General features: G+C 33.5%; 2 protein-coding genes across 2 annotated transcripts in view; one reads left to right on the top strand and one right to left on the bottom strand.

Moving 5' to 3' along the window:
* Positions 1–3,614: 3,614 nt before the first annotated feature.
* On the bottom strand, positions 3,615–22,843 carry Orc4 (origin recognition complex subunit 4). The gene is made up of 12 exons (XM_067284648.1): positions 22,693–22,843; positions 21,902–21,992; positions 19,218–19,293; positions 13,632–13,717; positions 13,515–13,563; positions 12,149–12,297; positions 11,912–12,085; positions 9,598–9,684; positions 9,408–9,516; positions 7,672–7,767; positions 3,945–4,009; positions 3,615–3,865 (listed from the first exon to the last, which is right to left on the bottom strand). The coding sequence occupies exons 1-12, from the start codon at positions 22,815–22,817 to the stop codon at positions 3,674–3,676; spliced, it is 1,299 nt and encodes a 432-aa protein (XP_067140749.1). The 5' UTR covers positions 22,818–22,843; the 3' UTR covers positions 3,615–3,673.
* Positions 22,844–23,713: 870 nt separating this feature from the next.
* Positions 23,714–26,206, top strand: part of mdlc (RING finger protein mdlc) — a 42,182-nt gene continuing 39,689 nt past the window's right edge. Inside the window, exon 1 of the mRNA XM_067284649.1 lies at positions 23,714–23,890. Coding sequence (XP_067140750.1) covers positions 23,782–23,890 — 109 coding nt within the window. The 5' untranslated portion in view covers positions 23,714–23,781. The remainder of the gene's footprint in view (positions 23,891–26,206) is intronic.

Raw genomic sequence — 26,206 nt, 5'->3', positions numbered from 1 at the left:
GCAACATTATGTTCCTCGAACTTTGAAACACTCCCTTGTAATTCCAGACTTTTATTTTTCTGACAGAAACACTTCTTTTATAGTATTCGCGAGACTGTCGGGCGGGCACTCGTTAAGTTTTGCGTCGATTTTTATTTTCGAAAGATGAGAGTATAATAGCAAAGGTAGAGAGTGGGCAGTATGGCTCGAACAAATCTACAGTAGGGCGCAGTTCAATCTTATTTAAGGAAGATACGGTATAATCAAGAAGACTCAAGCAGCTAAAGGAGTAACAAAAATCACATAAGAGAAATAAAGAACATTGAAGAGCTCATAATGGAACCTGAAACTGATCTGACGACAGAAGAACGCCAAGAACTCTTGAATGAAGAACACCAAGAAACTCGGCAAGATATGTTTTCTTCTGAAAAAGAGGATTAATGCCGATATCTGCTATTAATTAAAGATCTTTTGAAGACGTGGGGGAAGTCAGATCAACGGTCTTAAAGTGGTATACAAACCAGGTTGAGGTTAATAGGTTTGGGGATCTCTACAATTACAATGCTATTAATTACTTCTGAAAATCCTGAAGAAGAGAGAAAAGCAATCGACATTAGACAGATTTTTTAACCCCCACAAACAAAAAAACATGATTAATAAAAATGCAAGTAGAGCGTCGTTTATCCGAAAGCCGGTTAACCGACAGCTTTTCAGTCGGACTGTGTCGTGCTGAATCGAACATTTTTGATACTAGATTTACTTCTAAAGTATAATTTTCATGTTTTTTATATTCTTCAATATATTTATTTTGTTTGTACAAAATGAAGAAATAATTTTTAACGATACGATAGCCTCGATTATTAATATAAAAATTTTCGTTAGGCTTAAAATCGACGAAAATTCAACACGAAGCGACACGCAACGGAGAAAAATTTCAACATCGTATAGGTTAATATATTTTTTCGTACATAATCGGTTATCCGAACAACCCGTCCCCAATTGATTCGGATAAACGACGCTCTACTGTATTTTTATTATTACATATAAATAAACATAGTAAGAAAGTATATATATATATATATTTATTTTTGGGGGGGTCTCCTAAACGAATTAATCAAATTCCCATAAAAACCTATGGTAAATCGATAATCGGTTAACGAAGTCTTGGAACGGATTATGTTCGTTAACCGATCACCTACGCAGCCGGATGGCCGAGCGGTCAAGGTTAGCAGCCTGCCGCCCTGGGATCGAATCCGGACGGGTCGAAAAAGCCCCAGGAATTTTTCGGGGGTGTCCGTCCGGATATGTCGGTCCCCGTCCCTCACCACCCGACCGCCCCATTGTAGGCCTGGCCGAACCCATAATGGGCTTGCTATAAGAGACCCTCTTAGTGCCCACAGACCGGAGAGTTAAAAAACAAAAAAAAACGATCACCCACTATATTTTCGAATTCGAACTGTCGATTAGAATGCAATGTTCGCTTCTGCCATGATTCTTTGATTACGTAATTTAAATTTCATTAAATAACTAAATCCAGTATTAATTTTTATTAAACTGCAATAGTTCATCTTTATAAAAATTAAAAAAATAATATCTGTGTTAAACGGTTCCATTTTTTAAAACTGACAACTTCAAATGCATGCTTTTGAACTTCTTGTATTGAATGCCTCTTGAGTAAATAAATTTTAAAAAATTGTTCGATGTACGCCAAATTTGAGGCAATTGACATTAAGTAATCTAAGTAACATTAAATTGGTGTGTAATATCCTCCGTAAGCCCGAACTGTACATGCCTGCAAAGTCTTTCTGGTCACTCAAAAACTCTCGTTACAATAGATCAAATATCTTTATCTTTTCGGAAAAACACGACACACAAACCCATAGTGATTCCGCATTATAATTTTATAATATAAAAAAATTACGCCAAACATGAGAATTTAGACGATGCTCGGAAGCGGCACCCACAAGTTTTTTACCTATACAGTCAAACCTGTTTTTATGCGGTGGATAGGGACCGCATAAAAAATCGCACAAAACTTCACGAGTGGCTATAAAAAATAGTTTTCGCAACACAATTAAAAATATATTTTTTATGCGGTTAATAGGGACCGCATAAAAAAGTCTCACATAGAAAATAACTCAAAACGGTACGAAATAGAATTTATTGACAACAGATGTCAGCACTTGACTGCATCGTCTCGTCTATCGTCTGTTTTACATATTTTTGTCCAGGTGGTGTTTTGTTGACTTAAAAAACAAATTATTTCATTTTTCGCATATTCATGCAATAATATTACTATAATAAGTTCATTTATGCTATAATAAGTTTATTTAGCTATAATAAGTCAACGTGAGACATGACAAATCGCACGAGACTAGTCGCCAACTATACCGCACAAAAAAAGACCGCATAAAAACAGGTTTGACCGTATTTACCTTACATTTCACCTTTAAGCGTCAAGCTTATCTTTACTAAAGAATCTTGAAATTTTGTATATTACCTAAGAAAACAATTTTCTTTCGAACGAGATATTCGGAATTACTTCGGGTGTTTGGGGGAGGCGGAGAAATCGATTACCGAAAATCGGCAAAACTGATTCCTGTATATGTAGTCAGTGGGTGATTTTTCACTTGGCGGGGAGTCACTGCCAATAATTAACTAGAACAATTCATAATATTTATCAATAAAACAATTTTATACCAAAAAGCAAATTTTTTAAAATCTAGGGTTTTTTGTGTAGAATCTCGGAATTTCCGAAACTTTTGAGTGGAATCACTGGTCAGTAGTAAAGATGAATAGCAATAGGAAAAGCAAAGCTTTCTGTTGAGTCCAAGATTGCAGTTCCAACTGATTCGACTGTTAAGAACTGGCAAAAAAGTTTCTCGATTGTCCAGGTTCACTCGAACAAATTATGCTGTCAATTTTATAAGATGTTTCCTTAGTTCATAATGCCAGTAATTTTGTGTGAGACAGATGTCAGAGCTGTTTGAACACAGCAGAAATATGTATCGAACGATCTCATTTGTTTCGATACTAGTACATAAAACCTGTCTCGCTATGGTTAATCACTATTACTAGCGGGACAAGCCACTTTGTCTGCTGCTTGTAGCTGTTTATCGAGATATTTTATGGATTATTATTAATTAGTTCCCTCCTATAAAATATCTCGATAAATAGCTACGAATAGCATAAATCATATCCGACAGTAATATATGATTCATTTTTTGTTGACTAGTTACAGGCGACCCCGATAAAGTAGCCATTTTGTAGAAGTACAGCGCCCTCTATAGTTCATGAAAAACGCGAATAACTTCTTTCACCAATCCTTCTATCTTAGTACACTCTGTACCTTTGTTTCTTCCCTCTTCTATTACTTCTAAAATTAACATACCTTCTTCCATACTTGATGTAAGACATTTTTTACAATTAAATGATCTGTATGATGGAAGCTAACATTTAATGAATGTCATTCTAATTCCCTAATTGTGTCCATTGAACATTTCAAACTAACCAAACGGTGATGCAACGATTACAAATAAAGAAGCATCATTCTTATAAATATATTTTAATAACAAATAATAAAAATTACTTTGATGAAATTTCGAAATTTTATAATATAGAATTAAAAAATTACATTGTATAAAAATTTATTTAATTTGCTAAAATCTGATATATAAAATAATTTTTGTACAGTTTAAAATGTAAATATCGGCACGGTGGAAGCCCACTGCTGAAGTTCGGTGGGTAAATTTGGGTATCTCTGAAGCGCTTCTCTCACTTGAGACGGTTCTAAGAGAACTTCCACCGTGGCGTAATTTTTTCTGATGTTACGAGAATTGCTGGGCTTGATTTTTATAAGTTCTATGGCTAGTAAGTGCTCGAATGCCTATGGAAATAAAGCCAATTTCTAAATAATTAAAGTTTTTTTTTTATAAGTTAAAAAGAAAGTTCAAAATGACAATAACCTTAAAAACAACTGGCCTTTCAAAATGCTGCAATGATGCCTTTTTTTGTACATACTTCTGAAATTCTTAAAAAAATATATATATATATTTCAATGATTTGTTATTTTATTAAAGATATAAATAAAAATTACTTGTTATAAAATGCTTCACATCCTTTTATTATTATACGAGATGTGTTTTTAAAGTAAGTACCGTTTTGAAATATAAAAAAAACAAGCAAACATTTTAAACAAAATTTTTATTTATGTGAAAGCCCATATTTTACACTACTTTTCTACATAATTCCCATTAATATTGAGACACTTATCGTATCGTGGGACCAGCTTTTGTATTCCATCCTCAAAGAATGTTGCCGCCTGATGAGACAACCACTGCAGAATGGTCGTTTTGACTTCGTCGTGATTGTTATGGCGCTGCCCTGCCAGATGCTTCTTCAAATGCAGAAACAAATGATAGTCACTCGGCGCTAGGTCGGGACTGTATGGAGGGTGGTCTAATTGTTCCCAGCCAAATGATGTGATTAGGTCTCGAGTTTGATTTGCCGTATGTGGACGAGCATTATCGTGGAGCAAAACGACACCCTTGCTCAGTAAGCCCCGCCTTTTGTTTTGTATTGCACGGCGCAGTTTTTTAAAAGTCTCAACAGTATGCAGCTGAATTGATCATTTCACCATGAGGCAAAAAATCAACAAGCAACACTCTGTCCCAAAACACCGTGCACATGATTTTCTGAGCAGAAATTGTTTGCTTGAACTTGACTTTCCTTGGAGATGATGAATGTCGCCATTCCATGGATTGTTGCTTCGATTCCGGTGTAATGTAGGCTACCCACGTTTCATTGCCTGTAACAATACGGCTTAAAAAATCATCTCCCTCGTCACTGTAGCGCTCAAGAAAAGTCAATGCACTGGCCAAACGTTTGGTTTTGTGCTCCTCCGTCAACATTTTCGGCACCCAACGGGAACACAACTTCCGATAATTTAATCGTCTGGTCACAATTTCATAGAGAACACTTCTTGAAACTACAGGAAACTCTTTAGATAAAGATGAAATCGTGAATCATCTGTTCTCTTTCACTCTACAGTCCACTTTTTCAATCAAATCGTCGATAATGACTGAAGGTCGCCCACTTCGTTCCTCATGGTGAATGTTTGTGCGGCCATTACTAAAGGCCCTAACCCATTTTCGTACCATTCCATCACTCATAACGCTTTTGCCATAAACTTCACTGATTTGGCGATGAATTTCAGCCGCTTTCGAGCCTTTAGCACTGAGAAAACGAATAACGGCACGCACTTCGCAGTCGGCGGGATTCTCAATGAGCGGCGGCATTTCAATAACATGCAAACAACAGTAAACACAGTTGACTGGCTCCGTAATGGCGTTTGTGGCTTCCCAACAGATGTAGGTACACAGCGCGCATGCAGTAAGTGCTGACTGCAGCGCTCCAGCGGCGTTATATTAAAACGGTACTTACTTTAAAAACACGCCTCGTATTTTCTCTTCTATCAATACAGCTACTAATTTGGCTACTACTAATCTGTGTATATAATTAATGTGGTGTGTGTGTGTGAGATAAGTCATTAATAGCCAAATTAGTGGTCATATTGACAGAAAACGTAATAAAATTACACACAAAGCATAAAAAATAAAATGACAGACATTCAAAACAAGCATCATGTTCTTTTCTGGTGACTTCTTTAGAAACGCACACATTTACCAAGTAATTATGGCAATGTAAGTAACTCTCAAAAGAATGGCACCACCGAGATTTGACTGCTGCCATTCTTTCAAATTTTCTATTGTTATTTTGAGTGTTTCTTAGAAAATAATAAATACTTTATATCGGAGGTGGCCACTCCGACAGCCATTCACTTAGAGAATTAGATATAAACAAGTGGCAAATTTGAATTTGTTATATTCTGTAACAAGTGAAAAAAAATCAAATAAAACAAATACCAATATAAATAAAATAAGGAAAAAGAAGACATTATGCATATAGATGGCTGTTTGAATAATATTGGAATATGTAAAACACCAACATGTAAAACCATATTGGAATACGCAATGTCACCAATGTGGCAAAATGAATTTTTTAGGTTGGCCACGTACTCCGGTACTCCCCGACTTTACAATTCACAAAGAAATCCCTTCCCTCTCTACCTGTCGGGTCAAACTTTGAAACTGGATTTATTCGACGCTTTCCTGTTATGTTGTAAAAAAAATTAGCTTCTGTTAGAACTGATGATGCATCTGCAATAATTGGAAGCATTTACATAATTTCTTTCTCTCCCAAAACAATATTTGGAACAGTTTAATGTAAGAACTGTGTTGTTTTCTTTTCATTGCATTTTGCATCAAGAAAATCTGTTTGTTTGAATGTTTGAAACCAATATATTAAAAGACTTAAAAGCCGATAGTAAATTAAGGGAATTCAGCTGCTGATTTAATCATTGTCAGTTTGTTGAAATGGTAGAGAAAGTCGAATTTGAAGATCATTCTACACATTTGCAAGATCAGAAAGATCTCTCTCTTCCTCCTGAAATTATAAGATTTCTTGTTGAAAACACCAAAAAGATTTTCGGAGATTAAGAGTCCACTACTGCATGCACGATGCAATTAATATGTTTTGACAGGTGTAACAATTAACTCAGTTGAACTTAATGTGAGAATTCGGGTTAAATCATGTGCAATCAAGAGAATTATATTACTCCATTCAATTCTGAAATGAATCGTCATTTAACACAAAATAAAAATAATGATTGCACTCATTTTAAAAAGTGAAGAGCTTTTTTGCACAAAAATAAAGGTTGTGGTATTTTCAACAGGAATTGGAAAACTTGCTTGGAGTAGCCAAAAAAATTTATCAGACAAATTGCAATCAGATTTTCTAGAATTCAATAAATTTAAAGGGAGTTTTGAATTATCAAAGTTGAATGAATCATGAAAAATCTTTAAATGAGGACACAGGGCTTGTTGCTATTCTGTATTTAGATAAATGCAGACTGGAAAACAACGTGCTTTCACTGCAAAATGCAGAAGAGTTAAAAGTTTGGTGGAATTATACGGCTACCGAGATGCGAAAATATATTTTAATCGTCAAGAATCTTCTAGTGATAAAATTAATTTTTTTAAAATATCTGTTTGGTTCAACATGAGTTCACAAATCAACATTTTCAACAAGAATGACTTGAGTCAAAGTAAAGATCTAACATTGTTGATATAAACTTAGAAACAGAACTAATATGTGTATTAAGTTCTGATATTCAATCACATTTTGATACAGTAATACCTATTCAAAATGGAACCTTAATAAAATGGAAACCTTCCTACAGGGGAAAAATTCTTAGTAACACGGCAATTTTCTGTGTTAAAAAAATTTGTTCAAAATGGAATCTGTCAAATCTGAAAAAACATTTGACACCGTACAGATCCAGTTGATACAGGTTTCATTGTACACTCAAACCTGTTTTTGTGCGGTCTTTTTTTTGCGATTTTTTACACGTGCAATGTGTTTTGTGCAATTATTTTTGTGCAGTATACCAGTTTGATTGAAATTCATATACCCCGCACAAAAAATCACACAAAACAAATCGCACAAAAACAGGTTTGACTGTATATGAAAATGAACCAATCTTCCAAGCTTTATTTCTTTGAGCAATATATAATCATAATGTAATTTAAGAAAGATCTTATGTCATAAAAATGTCCAAAAAAACATTCTTACCATTATAAACAATTTCAAAATTAATTGACTCTCCCTCATGTGCAGATATTAAGTGCATCATAGTGATTACAAGACAAAACTCTAATATAGATAAACCTGTAGAAATAAAACATTACAATTTAAAATCATCAATAACGGTAAAAATTTACATTTAATAAAATGATGTATATTAAAACAAGTTAACATTACAATAACAAATTATAAAGTAGCTCCAAATTCTTATTTTGTAGTAATTTTTGAGTTTACAGTAGTTAAGGTTTTTAATAGATGACAATATATATATTAAGATTTAAAATACTATTTTATAGAGCAAAATAAATATTGATAATTGCAATTACATTTTTAGTTTTTGAAATACATTTTGATTCATCAAATATTTAAAGGGATATTAAATAAAACAGGAGGAAAACTTCTAGGTTTATTAAAGGGAAAGTTAGTAATTAAAGACAATTTTAGTATAATTGACATGAAACCAATGTTTCCCTGAAATTTGTAGGATATTACAAGGACCATATCTAAGCACACATTACCCGCTCATGTTTGCGTGTGCAATGTTGTATCGAAGATGAGTGTCCAACTGTCAGAATGTGGTATCAAAGAGCAATTAGGTGTTATATGTTTTCTGAGGTTGGAAGATATCATAATGAATGAAATTTATCACAGAATTTCATTCAGACTGGTTTCGGCTCCTTTCTTACCAGTCTACTGCAAATTTCCTGTACTTGAGGTCATTGTGAATAATAATGTATGCGCAGCTATGGGTTGTCTTAAATTCTGCAGAGATGTCAACAATTTTGATTTTCCAGAATTCCTGTATAAATCTGCACTTCGAATGTGTCTGTTGCAACAGTTGTCGGTCAATCTTATTGGTTCTTATCACAGACAATGCACCTGCCCTTCTCAAATCTCTGGACCCACTCGTACACCATATGTTGGCTTAAACAACTATCTTCTTACTGATCCAGTTATCCAGCATCCTACAATAAATTTTACAATTTTCATAACTTCTGACCACAAAAAACGTATAGCACTTTTGCACCTCCTCAACAGTGGATTACGACAGCTGGATGGCCATCTTTGATATGACATCGCACGTGCCTATAACAGGTTGCCAACACGAGCAGGTAATACGTGCTTGGATAACTGCTTTGTAATATCATCTAGCAAATTTGGGGAAAACATTGGGTTCAAGTCCATTATAATATAATTCCTTTTAATTAATGACTTTCCCTCATATTATCAAGGAGTCAACATTCTCACCATTGGAATGTTATTTACATGTTAATTATGAGCCGTTATCTTTGGCTTTCATACTCTGAGTCATTTTATTCATCATTTAGAATGTTCTGACAGTGAGAACATAATTCTCAAAAACACTCGATAAACAGTGACTTCTACAAGGCCCTCTCTTGTTTAATTTGATAATTAATAAGAGTTAAAAAAATAAACTAATTACATTATGTTAATATTTTAAAAATAATTCTTCATAACAGAAGACAACACTAATGTTAGGATTTGTCCTTCTCACACCACAAGAATATAAAGTCACGTAACAGAGTCAATCTTTTTCTTTGGGTTAAAAATGTCGTTCATCTTAATTTAATATTAAATATTTTAATCCTTTTATGTAGAATAATGCTGATTAAATTTTTATAAATGTTTTATCTGTTTACACAATAATACACATTTGTGTTCTATGTGTTAAATAAAATATGAATTTAAAATAGATAATTTACCATGTAGCATTACTGCCTTTGAATCCAAGATTTGTATGGCTTGTGAATCTAGAAAATTACTGGCTTCCATGTAAGGATGAGTTTCATCAACTGTACTTACAGGATATATCTTAAAAACAGATAATATGGTTTTGTCATTAAAAAAAAAAATTTAAATTTCTGAATAAGTATTGAATTATTTTAAACATACCAAAAATTTTTTTAAAGCTCTAATATCATTTGATGTATTATATAATCTTTGGAAAGCATTTGAGACTGTTTTATCTTGCAAAATTTCCTGCAATGAACAGACAACAGATTCAGAACAAAATTACTTTAAACCCAAGAACACACTTGGTCAAGAGAATACATATAAAATCACATATACACACAAATATAAAATCAATTTACTATTCGTGTACCACATTTAAACGAATTATCTTTACACACGATTTTAAAACTAGATAAACATGGATATTATTGATAAAACATTTTCAATAAATTCTTAGATTTCTCACATATACTAGTTAGAAAACACATGTCAAAAACTTAAGAGCAAATACAATTGCTAGTGGCAATAACTAGAAAAACGATACGTCAAGATTGGTAAATTGTAGCAGGTTTGTCACAGACTTGCTTGGCAACACGCCTGTTGCAATGTTGTAAGTGCTGCATTGCAGTTCAACACGGACATAATCCATATTGACGGGTACCAGTAAGCATTTTCCGTCAATTCTCCATCTACGGCCAACTACTGTATGTATTTTTCTCAGCAACAGAATACTGGATGTACAGTACGTAGTACAGATAAACACACTAAAACACCAAAAACCAATAATAAAGAATAATTTTAATGTAAAAAAATCACAAAAACAAACATTTTCCACCATATTAAATGGTCATCTTCAGGTTTCTGTTAATGCTTCATTTAAGAAAAGTAAAGATGACCATCTAATACAGTTGAAAACATTTGTTTTTATGTTTTTTTATTAAAATAATTCTTTGTTGATGGTTTTTGGTGTGTTAAGTGTGTTTATCTTGACTTAATTTTATTGCCCTAATCCTATAAGTTGTTGTGTATTATCCTGCATTAGACATTGAGTAATACAGTTCTTGCCATATTTGTCTACATTTGTCTACCATTGTCTCTATTCATATACAAATGCCATCCATCCTTAAGTTTTGAACACATGTATAATACTTGCTGTCATTATCTGAACAAAAATATACTATGTGGTTACACTGTCACTATGTGGTCACTGGTTGGACTGATAAAAAGCATCCAAAAAGTAAAAATTGACTTTAATGAATTTTCTACTTCATACTGGTAAAAATTTCAAAAAATATTTCTACATTTTCTGTTTCCATCTCTATTTATTTTGCATGTTCCTAAGCTAATATTACATATCAGGTAACCAAAAAAGTTCTGTCGTTTTTTGTGAAACTACAAAGTTTAAAGAATGCTACATGCAATACACAATAGATGGCACTAAAATTCCAGCAATATGTTAATCAAGATTTAATGCCGACTCATCTTACATAAAGAGAAGCGGAAAGGTTATCTCTTAATATTATAAAAATTGACTGGAAGATGAGTACTCCAAACTCTACAATTCGTGCTTGTATGTTGTATGAGTTTAAACTTGGAACAAATGCTGTGCAAACGGCTCAAAAAATATGCCAGGCTTTCGGACAAGGTTCTGTCAGCATTCGCACCACCCAAAGAAGGTTTAGAAAATTTTCTTCCGGCGATGAGTCGCTTAAAGATGCGCCACGAGAAGGGCGGCCATATGTCATTAATGATGACGAATTACAGGCTGCAATCGAAGATGATTCTGCTCAAACTTGTCAGATGTTAGCACGAAGGTTCTCCATAAATGATGAAACTGTCCGTCTACATTTGCATAGTATCAGGAAAGTTTACAAGCTCAGCAAATGGATACTTCATCAATTGACACCTGCCAATATTGTGCGTACGGTGGACTGCAAATGGAATTGTTCACTATGAACTTATACCATCTGACCAGACTATTAGTGCTAACGTCTACAGTGACCAACTCCGTCGAGCTCACCAATCACTTTTGAAAAAACAGCCAGCTTTAGTGAACCGGAAAGGCATTCTTTTCCTACACGATAATGCTATAGGCCTCATGTTGCGCGTGTGACCTCTGACACAATTCAGACCCTTGGATGGAAACTTCTTTTGCACCCTCCTTATTCCCTTGACATTAGCCCTTCTGACTATCACCTATTTTTAAGCCTAGATAATCATCTGTGAAATCAACAGTTCAGAAATAGAGAGGCTATGGAAATGGAGTTAGAGAAGTTTTTCAACTCTAAAGATCATGACTTTTATAAAAACGAAATTTATAAGTTTGTTTCCCGTTGGGAAAAGGTTATAGAATGTGAGGGTGATTATTTTCATGAATAAATTGTGTTATTTCCTATACATTTTTATGTTTGTTTTCTTTCAACAAAAAACGACAGAACTTTTTTGGTTACCTGATAGAAACTATTTTACATACCTTAACATGAGTATTCCAATCCTTTCTAAATTTAGGTGTAGGAAAATCCCTTGGAAGTGTAAGTAAATCTTCTGCTATTTTCATATAATCCTTAAAGTTCAATTTGTTGAAAAAATACAGGGTGCGATGAGAGAAACGAGATTTCACGCGTTTTTCTAATAAGCCCATTACGTCCTGAAATAAATCGAATCGATAAGTTCAAATGAAATAGTCGTAACAAAATTAATTTAAACTAACCAATCGACAAGAAAGGCCTACGATGACAACAGGGACTCTCGCAGATTGCGAAACATCAAAAATATTATATAATAATGTTTGATTTTTATGTTGGCAAAACAAATCAAATTCGTCCAAAGTAAATAAAATACATTTGCTATTTTGATTACCTAGAATGAAAACAAGAGTATTAAAAAGATCAAATAACATAATAATTATTATTTTTTAATCGAATCAAATATGAACTTAAAAAGTTCTGAAATTGGCAATTTAACAATAGCTATATACATAATTACTATAAAGCAATTATAAAACGTTTTAAATTTCTAGAAATATTTTAATGTACGTGACTTCAATGAAGAAACAGTTTAATTCAAGCATTTTGAATAAATTGAATTATCTTATCATTGAGGTTACACAGGGTGTCTGAAAGGTTACCATGTAGTGAAAACGGTTTAAGTAAAGTTTTACCTTCAATATTGCAGTTTCTTCTATCGGGTGGATATTTCTGGCACTTGCCAGAAATATCCACCCGATGGCCCAAAATCCCCAGGAGTGAGGACTGGAGACCTAGCGGGCCAGATTCCACGAGAGATTACGTGATCAGCAGAGAGCTTCCAAAAACTGTAGTCCAAATTCTAGAATGTCCGGGAGTGAGCAGTGACATACGACTTACGTCACTTCTCACTCACAGAGCAAAGCGAAGAAAGTGAAGCTTGAGAGAAAAGTGGAAATGGTGTATGACTTGTAGGTTTAATATGCAATGCCATATGCATAGCTTTAATCTTGTTACAAATTTCTCACTGCACAGTAACTTTTCGGACACCTTGTATCAACACAAGTTTGTGGAATTTTTCAGTACTTCTGGAGGAACCACTGTAACTGTAAAAACTTATAATTTGTTTATATGTAATTTTCAATTAAATATAATGACTATTTCTATGCAGAGACGGATTATCTTATCTATAAAATGGAATCAATTACAGATTTCAATTGTTTTAATTCTTGTAAATACTTAAAAAACAAAAGCAAATGTACCAGATAGAACAATTTTATTTAGGTGTCATTTCTTATCTAAATTAATAATTATAATTTTAATAATTTAATAAATAATTTAGAATCATCTGGAAGAAAATAACTGACCCGGGGGGGCTTGAACCTGCAGCTTCCGCTTGCCGTGCAGTGTGCTACCAATTGCGCCAAGTGAAGGCTGGCTTGGGGTCCGGGTGGTACAATTGGTAGTGCACCACACAGCAAGCGGAGGGTGCGGGTTCAAGCCTCGCCCCAGGTCAGCTATTTTCTTCCAGAAGATTCTAATTTATTTACTTTGATACATAGTTATTATTACTAAAAATTCAATATCATTAATCAACGAATTAACACTTACCACTCTTTAAGACTTCCAATAAAAACGACAATGTATCAGCAAAACTCCTCTAAAATAAATTAAATAATTTAAAAGACTATTTTGAATTAGAATAAGTAATTTAAACAAATTACTTACCAATGGTGTTTCTTCTATTTTATTCTCTAACTGTAACTGAAGGATGATATCTCTTAATGCTATCTGGTCATCAGTATGAATTAAACCTACAATTTAAATTTATTAAATACATAAAATATTTTAGGAACTTATACATAATCATTTAGTAGTTTTGCTTTATATGCAGAGCGATCGAAAATTAACTTTACAGGTTGGAAAAAGCACAAAAAATGTGCTGTGTAGAACATATCACACAAGAAACACACTTGATGAATAAAGTACACTTTATTTTACACAACATATTACTTTTATACAGCAGGGTAAATATGCATTTCAAGCTATTTGCTCCTCTTTGGTTTTTTTTTATACAATTGTTAATACTGTGTAATAAATTACATTAAAATTAATGATTATTTATATTTTTTACATACTTTAAAACTCAAGAAAAAATAAGGTAACCTGAAATAATATTTATCCAAATAAAAACATCTGAGACGTAAAAAACATCGCACCGATTAAAAAATTATGACAATTTAGATGACGGTCAAAGTTTTTCTTTGGTAAAGATAAGCTTGGTGCTTGGAGGCAAAATGTAGAAAACAATAATATAGGTAAAAATCTTGTGGGTACTTCTTCCAAGCGCCAGGCTTATCTTTATCAAAGAAAAACTCCTAAGAAAAATTTTGACTGTCATCTAAATTGTCACGAATTTTTACTTGGTGCAATTTTTTTACATCTCAAATGTTTTTGTTTAATAATTGCATAATTACGTCAAGACAGACAGACAAATAATCTTTATTAGATCTCGACACTGCTAGGCACAATCGGGAATGCTGTACATATACATTGAAGATCCATGCCGACACATAAGAACAGATAACCTATATAAAAAGTAATAAAATAAAAACAAAAAAAGTAAAAAAAACAGGCAAAATAATAAACAAGATCATGTATTTACAAGACAAAGAAGATGCTGGGCAACAACAACCAAAAACATGATATGTATTAGGAAATGGATGGTGGTACAAACACAATACGCCTAGGTGATACTACTTCTAGCAATGTAGAGTTTGATCAGTTCTTGAAGAAGATGAAAGTTGTTTTTTTCAGACACTAAAAGTTCCAACTTGCAAGACCAATCGGCCCCACTATCAACAATCATCTGGTAAAGGGGATGATGGGCGTCCTCAAGCATAGGACAGTGAATGAGGTAGTGGTACACCCCATCACGAATACCGCAGACAGGACAACAGTCCGTGTTACTATTATGAAATCTGTGTAAGTAGGCATTGAAACATCCATGCTCACTTAGGAATTGAGTAAGGTGGTGATGTGGGTGAATCCACTTCCATTTCAGACGATTGCTGACACTTGGGAGTCTAGACGACGACTTATGATCCGATCGGGGCTTGGCAAGTGAATGCACCGCCGACCAAATGCTTTCTATATTCATTTCAGTCAATGCCAACCAATGCTTTTGATATGCTGTTTAGAAAAATTGTTATATAAGTTTTAATTGGCATAAATTTGAGCTTTTGTAATTCTGAGTAACAATTTGAATAAAAAATTCATTTGTTTCCATGAAATTTTATCTTTATAAGCATAAAATTAAGCCGTACATCTGAATTAGCTCTATGGGAAACCTCTATGAATTTTGACCTATTGACCAGGAAGTTTCGCCAGCACATCATTGATAATGCAAAAGACTTAAGTTTAAAATTTGAGCTTTCTAGACCCAGTAGTTTTTTCTCTAAGAGTGTCTGCAATGCCGGATGAAGGAAAAAAAGGACAAGAAGAAAATACATCTTTTTTGATGATTTTTGCACTATTCAATTGCTTATATTTCAGCAACTGCTTTATAGCAAATGTCAAAATTTTGCATATTACCTAAGAAAACAATTTTCTTTGAAATGAGATATTTGGAATTACTTCAGGGCAGAGAAATCGACCCCCAAAAATTGGCAACTCTAATTTCTGTGTATGTAGTCAGTCGATGACTTTTTAACCTGGCGGGGAGTCAATGCAATGACTCCAGATGTGTGACTACTGGAATAACAATGTTTTTTAAAAAACCAACCAAGTAAAAGGGTTAAAACTAGTAAAACTAAAATAAGTTTAAAAAAAAATTAAGTAAATTAAAATATACTAATCACTAAACCCTGTACATTAGTACATTACATTAAAAGTACATTAAACCCTGTGATGTTGGAAAGGTAATTAATTTTTACTCCAGCTTACTAAATTTTTACTTATGTACATAAAAAGAATATTTTCGATATTTATTTAAACAAAATTAAAGCCTGTACTAATAATATAATAAACCAAAACAGTAAAGTAAAACATATACATAGTATCTTTCAGTTAAACAACTACCATAACAGAGTTATTGATAATTGGCTGAACAATCTCAATACTAAACAAATCATACACCAGACACAACTAATTTACAAATCCTTACATTATATTCCCATCATTTTTGAAAACAAAAGAAGTATTTACACCATACAATATTGTTCTAGCTCCCACAATGAATAATAAAAATAACATTTTAAAAACTAAAAAAACAGCTAATAAAAAAAAATCAATTTATTATTAACTAATAATTTGGTCTATAACTTTGCTTGTACTTGTCATCCAGAACATTATTATGTGGAGAGACCGGAAGATCATCGAAAACTATAATAAGAGAGCATATAAACATAGTAGTAAAGTATAATCACTTTAACTCAGTGGTCACCACCCACTGCAATCATGCTGGTTGCCACATCTCAGCTAGACACTGTCAAAATTCTCAAAAAAGAAAAAATATTATAAAAAGAAAACTATATGAGCACTTAGATATTATCAAAATCAATGAAAATATTAGAATGAATCTAAACACTGGTAATGTCAGTAAGTATTATAAAACCTTCCACTCTTTTTCTAGCAATTTCTTTAATCTAACTAATGTTTTTGGCTATATTTAATGGCCTTCTTCAGGTTCCAAACAATGGCATGGATCTGGCTCCTGATTTTCACATTTTCTCACATTTGAAGAAACATGTGTGGTTGCCACTTAGCTACTAATAAAGAAGTGAAAGTTGTTGTTGCTAGATGGCTGTAGCAACAGGAACGCATTTTTTGATGATGGAATGAACAAGCTTGTTGCATGTTGCAACAAAAGCTCGATCAGGATGGGCAATTTCATTAAAAAATAGCATATTGGCTTGTGGAGAAATCCTGTATACTTTCATTTCCACAATATAATATTTGTCTGTGTGATTGACTTTTAAAAGTTACTTTTTATCCCCCCAAATATTTAAAAATATTCTATACACACATTGATGGAATTGCAGTAATGCTAATCTTAATTATATATATATAAATTAATTGAACAAATGTTTACTTAGGAGAAGTAAATTTGGCAATGCCAGTTACAGTTTCAAATGTCCTAATCTAGCCCTCAAGTCTAGTAAACAAGTATCCAAGATTTAAAGTGCAGTTTTTTTAATGTGTAACTAGAAGATAGGTTTTTCAGAGAAAGCAATAGCTTTATTCAGTAAGGTACAGGCCATTTCATTTATTGTTTGTCGTCTTCTGGGTATCTCTATAATTCCTTGCTCAAAGAACTTCCAATCTTTCTTGGCAAAAAACTGTTGCAAGTTCTGTTTAATGCCTTCCTCAGAAACAAATGCCACCCATTTACAAAATTTTGAAGAGAACAAAACAGGTGGAATCAGAGGGGGGTAATATCCAGTAAATGAGGAACATGTGTCAAGACCTCCTCCCCAGCTCCAACAATTTTGCTGGATTTGCAAACACAAATGAGGTCTGTTGTCTGGAATTGGTAAACTGAAGACTCTGCTCTTCCAGTTTACTAATTCCAGACACTTGTAGACAGCTGCATTCAGTTTGACCAGTTGGCCACAGTACACATCCAAATTGATTACTCTGTTTATTGGAAGCAACTCAAACACAACATTCTTCCAGTCCCACCAAATCAAGAGCATGATTTTGTTTAGGTGAAGCCCTGCCTTTGAAGTAGTTTGTGGTTGTTTGCCATGCAATGATCATATTGAATATTCTTGTACGTGATTCACTTCTCATTACCCATTATCATCTGCTTTAGAAATGTATCTCTTTCCTCAGATTTTTTAATGAATTGCTGATGGAAATTTGTTTCAGTCATTTGTGCCGAACACAAACATTGAGCTTGCTAACACAGCCAGATTGATGCAGATGATTTTCCATGCTCGATTTAGACATTTGGAGAATGTCTGCAATCTCTTATGTCATGTAGTGTGATTGGTGTCGATTAGCTCCTTCACTTTGCCAGTGTCAATTGCTTGTGGCTGGCCCGAATGCAATGCGTCTCAGACAGAAAAATCTCCAGAACGAGACGTAAACCACTTCTGGCATACGTTCTTTTAAGACATCTCATCATATACCACATATTTCTTTTTATAAAGACCAACAACTGCCGAATTATCGGGCTAGCAAATGGCTATAGTAATATTAATAATTTAAGTTAATTTGGTACTAGAGTTAGGCACCATCTCTTGCTAAATTTAATAATTAGAATTTTAATTAAATAATTTAAATAAATTTAGGCTTAACTGGAAGAAAAGAATCGGCCCGAAGCGGGATTCGAACCCGCAACTTCTGCTATCCGTGCAGACACGTTACCAGTTACGCTACCCGGACCTTCGGTCCGATCCTCCCCCTCCAGTTGATATAGGGTCCGGTAGCCGTAACTGGTAACGTGTCTGCACGGATAGCAGAAGTTGCGGGTTCGAATCCCGCTTCGGGCCGATTCTTTTCTTCCAGTTAAGCCTAAATTTATTTAAATTATTTAATTAAAATTCTAATTATTAAATTTAGCAAGAGATGGCGCCTAACGCCTAACTCTAGTACCAAATTAACTTAAATTATTAATATTACTATAGCCATTTGCTAGCCCGATAATTTGGCAGTTATTGGTCTTTATATATAATGGGTTAGTTGTTGTTTATTTATATTTCTTTTTATACGTTTGCACTGTGTTTATGCCTTTTTTTAAAATACAAAAGCATAATATACTGAAAATTCTTGTTTTGCATCTTTCAGCTTATATCAAACACATAAAACATAACCAATCTTAGTGCTTTTTTGAAAAAAAAAAATGAATGTTGAAACGTCAGTTTCAAATGGTTGAAAGCATTCAAAATTTAAACTAGTTTTTTGCTTTTCATAATGTTTACTGCTATCTATCAACAAAAGTTGCATGGATTTATTGGCTGGTCCTATACGTGGCAATTCTGAAATGATGATTTGGGTGCCAACCTTAGGAAAACCAATCCGATATTCTGCCAAATGAGCCAATCTGACAAATGTCAACATGACTATATTATTTATATGATGAAAATATACATTTCTTAAAACTCTCAAAAACATTCCATAATGATTTAATATAAATTTAGAATTATAACACTGATTTATAAGAACCTAGATAATTTAAACACAAGATGTGTTACCTGTATAATATGCATTATTATATGTTATGTTTTAAGTAGTGAATCTTATGTTTTCATTTAATTAGGCTACAAAGTCTTTTTGTAACACGATTATTAAAAAAATTTTAAATCTTACCATTTAAGTTAACTTGCAAACAATTAGATGCTAATTCAGATAATTGAAACAGCTCTTTCTTTACTTTTTCTAATGTCTAAGTAAAAAAATTATTAATTAATAATCGATATTAATATACAAAATCTCTTGAAAATCTTTGTATTGAATTAATTTAATTTTTACTGATATCAATATTGGTTTTACAGGATAGATAAAAGTTCAAGTGAGGATAGCTTAGTATTAAAAATAGAAAAAATTATTAAAAAGATCATACTACATAAATAATGAAATGACGAGCTTATGCACTAATATTAATTACCTGATTTATTATTAAATTGCAAAATAAATGAAAAAAATAATAATTAAAAGTTAGAAAATACAAATACATTAAAGTCCCAATTATCCAAAGTAACGTGGTTCAAAAATACCTCAGATAATGCAGAATGCTTAGTATATTATTAAATAAACTAGAATTGGATGTATTAATGCATACAGCTTATTCAACTTTTGGCTTAGTCCTTATTAAACTTAACATGGAACCTCAATTCAACAGGTATCAATCAATCTGAACTTTACCGTATTTATTTAATGTAATTATTATTAATTCAAATCAGTGGTGTGCCGTCATTGGAAGCAGTGGAAGTGCCGCTTCCACCTTCCAATGACCTTCCCTTGTATTTTCTAAAATATAAATTTTCATATTTTAACGTACTTTGAATTAATTAAAATTAATATTTTATTATAATTGCATTATGTATCTTATTACAAATTTCTATACTACATGTGAAAAAAACGATAAGATTGCTATTGTATATTCGAATATCAGTGGCGGAATGGAAGCGCTTACGAGACAGTTTCCATGGCGAGAATACCTGAATGGTGTAAAGCAGCCAGAGGGCATTGGCGCATGCGCTTTACAGAGCACCAACCTCAGCCGGTTTAGCTGGTGGAAGCTACACACGTGTAACACTTTCAACGATTCTATCTATCCCTTAGCCACTGGGTAGAGAGCTATCTGACTAAGTGAATTGTTTAAGACTTAGAAAGTAAAGAGTATTCAATGTTACTTTTATGTATGTTTTTTTGCAAAGTTATACTGTATTTAATTATAATTTTCTTTTAATTATACTGTAATTATATTGACAGATTTTCAGACATAAAATCTTTAGAATTTTTATCACTTTTAGATGTTTTTCATAATAAAATTAACAATTTTTCCAAGCATGTTTTAATTCTTTAAATTAAGTAAATTTTATGGGAAATTGTTTTGATTTATCTAAATTACGTAGTGAATCGCAATATTTATATTCGTGTCCGGACTATATTGACAAGTAACTTTTAGACATAAAACATATTATAATTAATGTCAATCCGAACAAAGATGTACTAAAAGAATTATATGATTTAATATCGTTAATTTTTACGGTACCATCTACCAGTGGGTCTGCTGAGCGCAGTTTTTCGACCACAAAGCAAATTCATACATTGGCCAGGAACACTCGGTCGGAGGAAAAATTGTCGTCGCTAGCGTTGCTTTCGATAGAAAAAGAGCTTTTAAATATGTTGATGGAGTCGACGACCAGTGACTTTTACGATAAAGTAATTAATGACTTTGCAGAAAAAATCATCGCATAGAGTTAGTTTATAAAAAATTAAAAAAACAAGTTTTTCTATCATTGTTTGTATCATATCAATTTGTATTATGTATGTATTATTTGTATTTTAGAACTAAAATACATAAATTGTTTATTTTTGTCATTTCCAGTATTTGTTTAAAACTTTTATGAAAATGTCATGTACGGGACAGGTCTGACCCGTCACGAAAGACGCTAAAAAACGGTTAATTTAGAAAAAAATTTATTAGTTTAAAAAAACATAGGTAAAAGTCGTTTGTAGTCGGACACCCATTGTTTATATCAAACTGCCAGGCAGAAACCATAAATCGCGGAAGGAAGTCGTCCTATGATTGGCGGAAGATCGAATTCGTCTTTGATTTTGACTTTTCTTGCACTCCAGGTAAGAGTCTCGTTACGTTTAGTAACCAGGGACCAACCACTCGGGAAGCATGATTGAGGGAGATCGACCAATCAAAATGGATGAAAGAAAGAACAGAGATTGATATAATCTCCAACAATCGAGACACCTAACACTCGGTTAATGTTCCGAATAACCAAAACGCGTGTGTCAATGCGCAAAAATACAATTTCTCGTCTTTTGTGCCAACCTGTAATCCACACCACTTTGGACTTAGACCATATTCCCAACGCCAACAGAGGAAGTCTCCCCATGCCCTACAGACTTGTCAACTCACTGTCCCGGGGCCACCTTTGATCGACCATCGAAGAACCACATCGACGCCCAGGATGTTCGAACAGCTGATTGTCCTAAAGCAAACTATTTTGTACATAGTATATGTTTATTTTATGTTTCTTTTTTGTCGGTTTTTGTCAGATACGTCTCTTCTGCCACCATGCACGTACGAATGGACCCTAGGCCATCACTGATGCACAATTAACTGATTGCCCCTGGAAGTCGGCTTCTTACAGAAACACAGCTTCCATATCATCAAATGTCACGGCACGCCACCGATTCAAATACATATACTGAATATAAAAAACGAAAAATTGATTGAAAATATCTATTATTAGTTTAATTTTGATGATAATTTCGACTCGTGTAGCAACAACAAATATTTATAAACTTACCGCAGTCTTTCCGCTTCCTCTGGGACCAATAAGTAGAACGGAGTTGCTTTCCCCCAATTTGATTGATCTATTTATAAGATCTTTCAAAATTCTGTTAAATAAACATTACACAATTAATGATATTGTCTTCTTGATATAGTATAAAATCGTAAACTTTAATTGATTTATAATTAACATATAGAAATATGTTTAATTTTGTTTTAATGTGACATGTTATCTGTCTTCTTGTAATATCCACTTACAATAGATACTAGATAGTTCAGCATCTCTCTGTTCTCTGTTTAATAACGATTCATCACATTTAGTGATACCATATAAATTACGTAGAGCGAGCAATACCGAATATGATACAATGCAAAGAAAACAGATGAATTCTTAACCTACAAACTTATAAGCTCATTTGCAATGCAATGAAGCAAGCAAGTGCAAAGGCATCTTACAAATAAAACTACAGGAAGAATTGTGAAATTTTAAGTCAAGGTTGTGGAATTAAATTACACAAACATTTACGAAAAGATTTATTAGGAAAAGGTAATTTCTATTCTTTAAATACTAATGTCATCCTGACCAATGTGTTAATCGATACATTTTTATTATTTTACCGTGCTATCAACCCATCAAACAGTATATAGTAGAATAGTAAGTTTTCATATATAAACACGTGACTTTATAAAAAATATTTCGTTTTCACACAGGGATGACGTTACAACCTTCAACCAGGATTGACATTTAAATAAACTTTAATTCTCAACGTTATAAAAATTAAGTGCCAATTCATTTCGATTTCTTACTTTCCTTGTTCTTCTAGACCTAAAAGGTTTTCCGTGTACGAGCAAAATGTCAATTTCTTTCTTAAAACCTGATGAAATTGATAAATATTTTCCGTTTGATTTCGCCGTAACAAAGGCGAATTCATGTTTCCCTCCGCGAAAAAACCGACAACATTTCACCTAGCGGTCGAAGTTAATACTAATCGTTCCTTATATTTTATAATGGAATAAAACGAATACTAATATATTTACATAAAATTTGTCATACTAATATAAATTTTTAAAATAAATTATAGTCATTTAAAGTTTGGTATCGTTAATTAATTTTTTTTTTCATTTTGCTTTTCGCTCTGCGTGCACTAACAGCCCCTCTTAGTCCACGCAGGCCTAACAACCCGACCAACTAGGTTAGGTTCACAATAGAAAGGCCTAATGCCAGGGACCAGTAGCGTGTTATGAACTAAGAGAGTTTTATGCCTTCAAAAGTCAAAACGGCGGATGCCGAACCGTTATAGTTGCGGCCTACCACTCGCGGGACCTAGCATAGAATCTGGACGGGTTGAAGAAATCCAAGTATAGGTGGCACTTCCGGATATGTCGGGCTTGGTCCACCACCAGGTCGCCCTATTGTGGGCCTAGTCGAACTCGTAATAGACTTGCTAAAAAGGCTCTCTTTGTGCCTATGAGGCGGAAAGACTTTTAATTAAAGAAAAAACGTGTTGAAATCTAAAAGTGCATTCTTCGAGCTGGAAAGCTGCTGAAATTCTAGTTTGTTTGCAATATATTTATAATATATTCTGTCATGTGTTATTTCATTTCGAGTATCACTTTTTCTTCAATATCTTCTCCCCCTGAATATAAATGAATATTATTAAAAGAAAAGTCTAAGTAATCGGGCGTTTTTTTAATAACATTTCACATTCATAATAAAGTAATAAATTTTAATAGTGTGTATTTATTTTTAAGTAATACACCAACGTTTTCTCTCTTAATTTTATTATTAATTTTTTATTAAAATACGTAATTACCGAATTTTTCCGCCAGAGTTCCCGCGTTCCGAAATATCGTCTGTTGGGTTTCGGGTCGTTCGGTTATTGATTTCGGAGCAAGATGGCGGACGAATCGGTCGAAGTCGAAGAAAAGAAAGTTTGTATTTTCGCCAAAAGAAACGTAAGAAACCAAAATTCGCGAAAGAGGAGAGCGCAGAAGGAAGAAACGAGTAAGTTTTTCTAATTAATGGGCTCAAAGGCGGCCGAATTAAATTGTTCAAGTGCGGGTAGAAAGTATCTTAGGTCATTTCCATTTGTTTATTTATAAGGTGACCAACCGTCCTCCTTTTGTAAGTTCTGTCCTCCCTCGAAAAGTGTCGTCCTACATGTCCTCCTTTTTGATATTTGTAGACTAATCTGTAAATCTCCATATTTGATTGATGCCGAACCGATCCGTTGCATGTGATGTGTTTGTATTTGTCATGACGGTTCATCAAGGCTCGGTACAGGGCAGCAAAATGCGATTATGAAACGCATGTGCTCTGCACAGGAGACCCTGAGAGAGTGCGCTGCATGCAAATAGCTTTGTTTACTTATTACCAAAATACAACACGACACATACGCATGCAGTAGAGATTATTATAGTGTATTATTGTCGCAATGAATAAAATGTTTCTTTTATTTACAATATTTTTTTCCTCCAATTTATGTGTCCTCCTTTTCATTGTAAAAAAGTTGGTTACCTTATTATTTATGTATGTTTCTGTGTATACAAAGCAACCGAAAGTAATTCCTACCGGTTTAAGTTATCAAAAGGATGTGAATTGTTATCAAATGGTCTAAAGTTTATTCACGTGTAAAAATTTTGAAAGCACTTGTCAGTTGTTAATTTTCACACACCAGCACATCGAATGACGTCACATGATATCATTTTATAGGATTTTCTGGTAAATAGCATTAGCAGTTGATGACAAGTGATATAACTGTGTGTCGTTTAAAACTATCCAAAAACTACAGAAATGATATCGGTATCTTATAAAATAACGAAATATTTTTATTGGAGTCCGAATAGTTTAGCCCGCTGGTGGCTGAGTGGATAAAACCGCTGGGCACTGGTAGTCGGTGGTGGGTTCGTACCTTGCCGACAGGCTGGCCTCTTGGTATTTTCCAGGTTTTCTTCATGTTGGTGATGCCTAAATGGGGGTTGGTTTCCCGTAAAATACTTGCCGGGGAGGCATGATCGTCTGCCTGTTGCGTTACCCCATATGAACGAACCAAACCAACCAATTAGTTTATAAAGCATGTGGCAGATTAACTGGCTGCTTCTTAAAGTTATGTAAAATTTACATAATTTTGCTAAATGAAATTTATCATCATCTTGTGCTTAACCTCAAAGCATTTAATATATGACTTGTAAACAATTGCTTCTCAAATGTCGAGAGTACTTTGTGTTTTGAATGTTTAAGTGTTAAATTCTGAAATTAAATAAATGAAACAAAATAAAACATGCTATATTTGAGTAAACTTTTTATACAGAAATAGTTACCTAAATTAGAATTAGAGAAAGTTTCATCTGGAAATTGGATCTTTCTGAATAGATTTTACAAATAAAGTCTTGTACAACTCCTACAAATCACACATTCACCAAATCACCAAGGACATACAAATGGAGTTTGGTCCAGACAAATGCAAAACACTTCATATAGAAAAAGGATGAAAAAATCTCAAAGAATGGAGATTTTACACTGGATATGTGACTGAATCCATGGAAGAGGGTGAGTTCTACAAATATTTAGGATTCCAACAGGCCAAACTAACAGAACATACACAAATAAAGCAAAGAGTAATTACAGAATACCAAAGTAGGTTAAATGCTATTCTCAGAACACAGTTAAATGCAAAACACACAGTTAAAGCAATAAACACATATGTCATCCCAGTACTCACATATTCTTTTGGAGTTATACTTTGACTCACACAGATCTCAAGCAACTCCAAAGGAAACCAAGAACATCACTTACTAAGCATAAACAACACCACCCTAATTCCGCCATAGAAAGATTAACCCTTCCACGTAAAGATGGCGGACGTGGTCTGATTGACATAGTTAGCCTTCACTACAAACAAATACAGACACTGCGAGAGTTTTTCTACAAAAAGCAAGAAACATCACAGTTACATAAAGGCATAAAGCAGTAACTCTAGCAGACTCAAATAACACACCATTAAATTTACATGACACAACATATAAGAAGCATAGACACCGTTAAGCAATCGTGGGCTCGAAAGGCACTCCATGGCAGGCATCTTTACAACCTGACCCAGGATTTTGTTACAAAACTGCGTCAAACAGCTGGTTAGCTTGGGGATGCCTTTTTGGGGAGACGGAAGGATTCATGATTGCCATACAGGATCAGGTCATAAATACTAAAAACTACAGAAAACACATACTCAAAGATACAACACTCACAAATGACACATGCAGAAAATGTCATATCATGCCAGAAACTATACAACACATCACTTCCGGTTGCAAGCTCTTGGCA

This window comes from Centruroides vittatus, unplaced genomic scaffold (assembly GCF_030686945.1).
Source record: "Centruroides vittatus isolate TY-2023 unplaced genomic scaffold, ASM3068694v2 scaffold_1444, whole genome shotgun sequence".
In the NCBI taxonomy this organism is placed as follows: domain Eukaryota; kingdom Metazoa; phylum Arthropoda; class Arachnida; order Scorpiones; family Buthidae; genus Centruroides; species Centruroides vittatus.
Note: the sequence above shows the minus strand (reverse complement) of the source record. Positions and strands in the feature narration are given on the sequence as shown.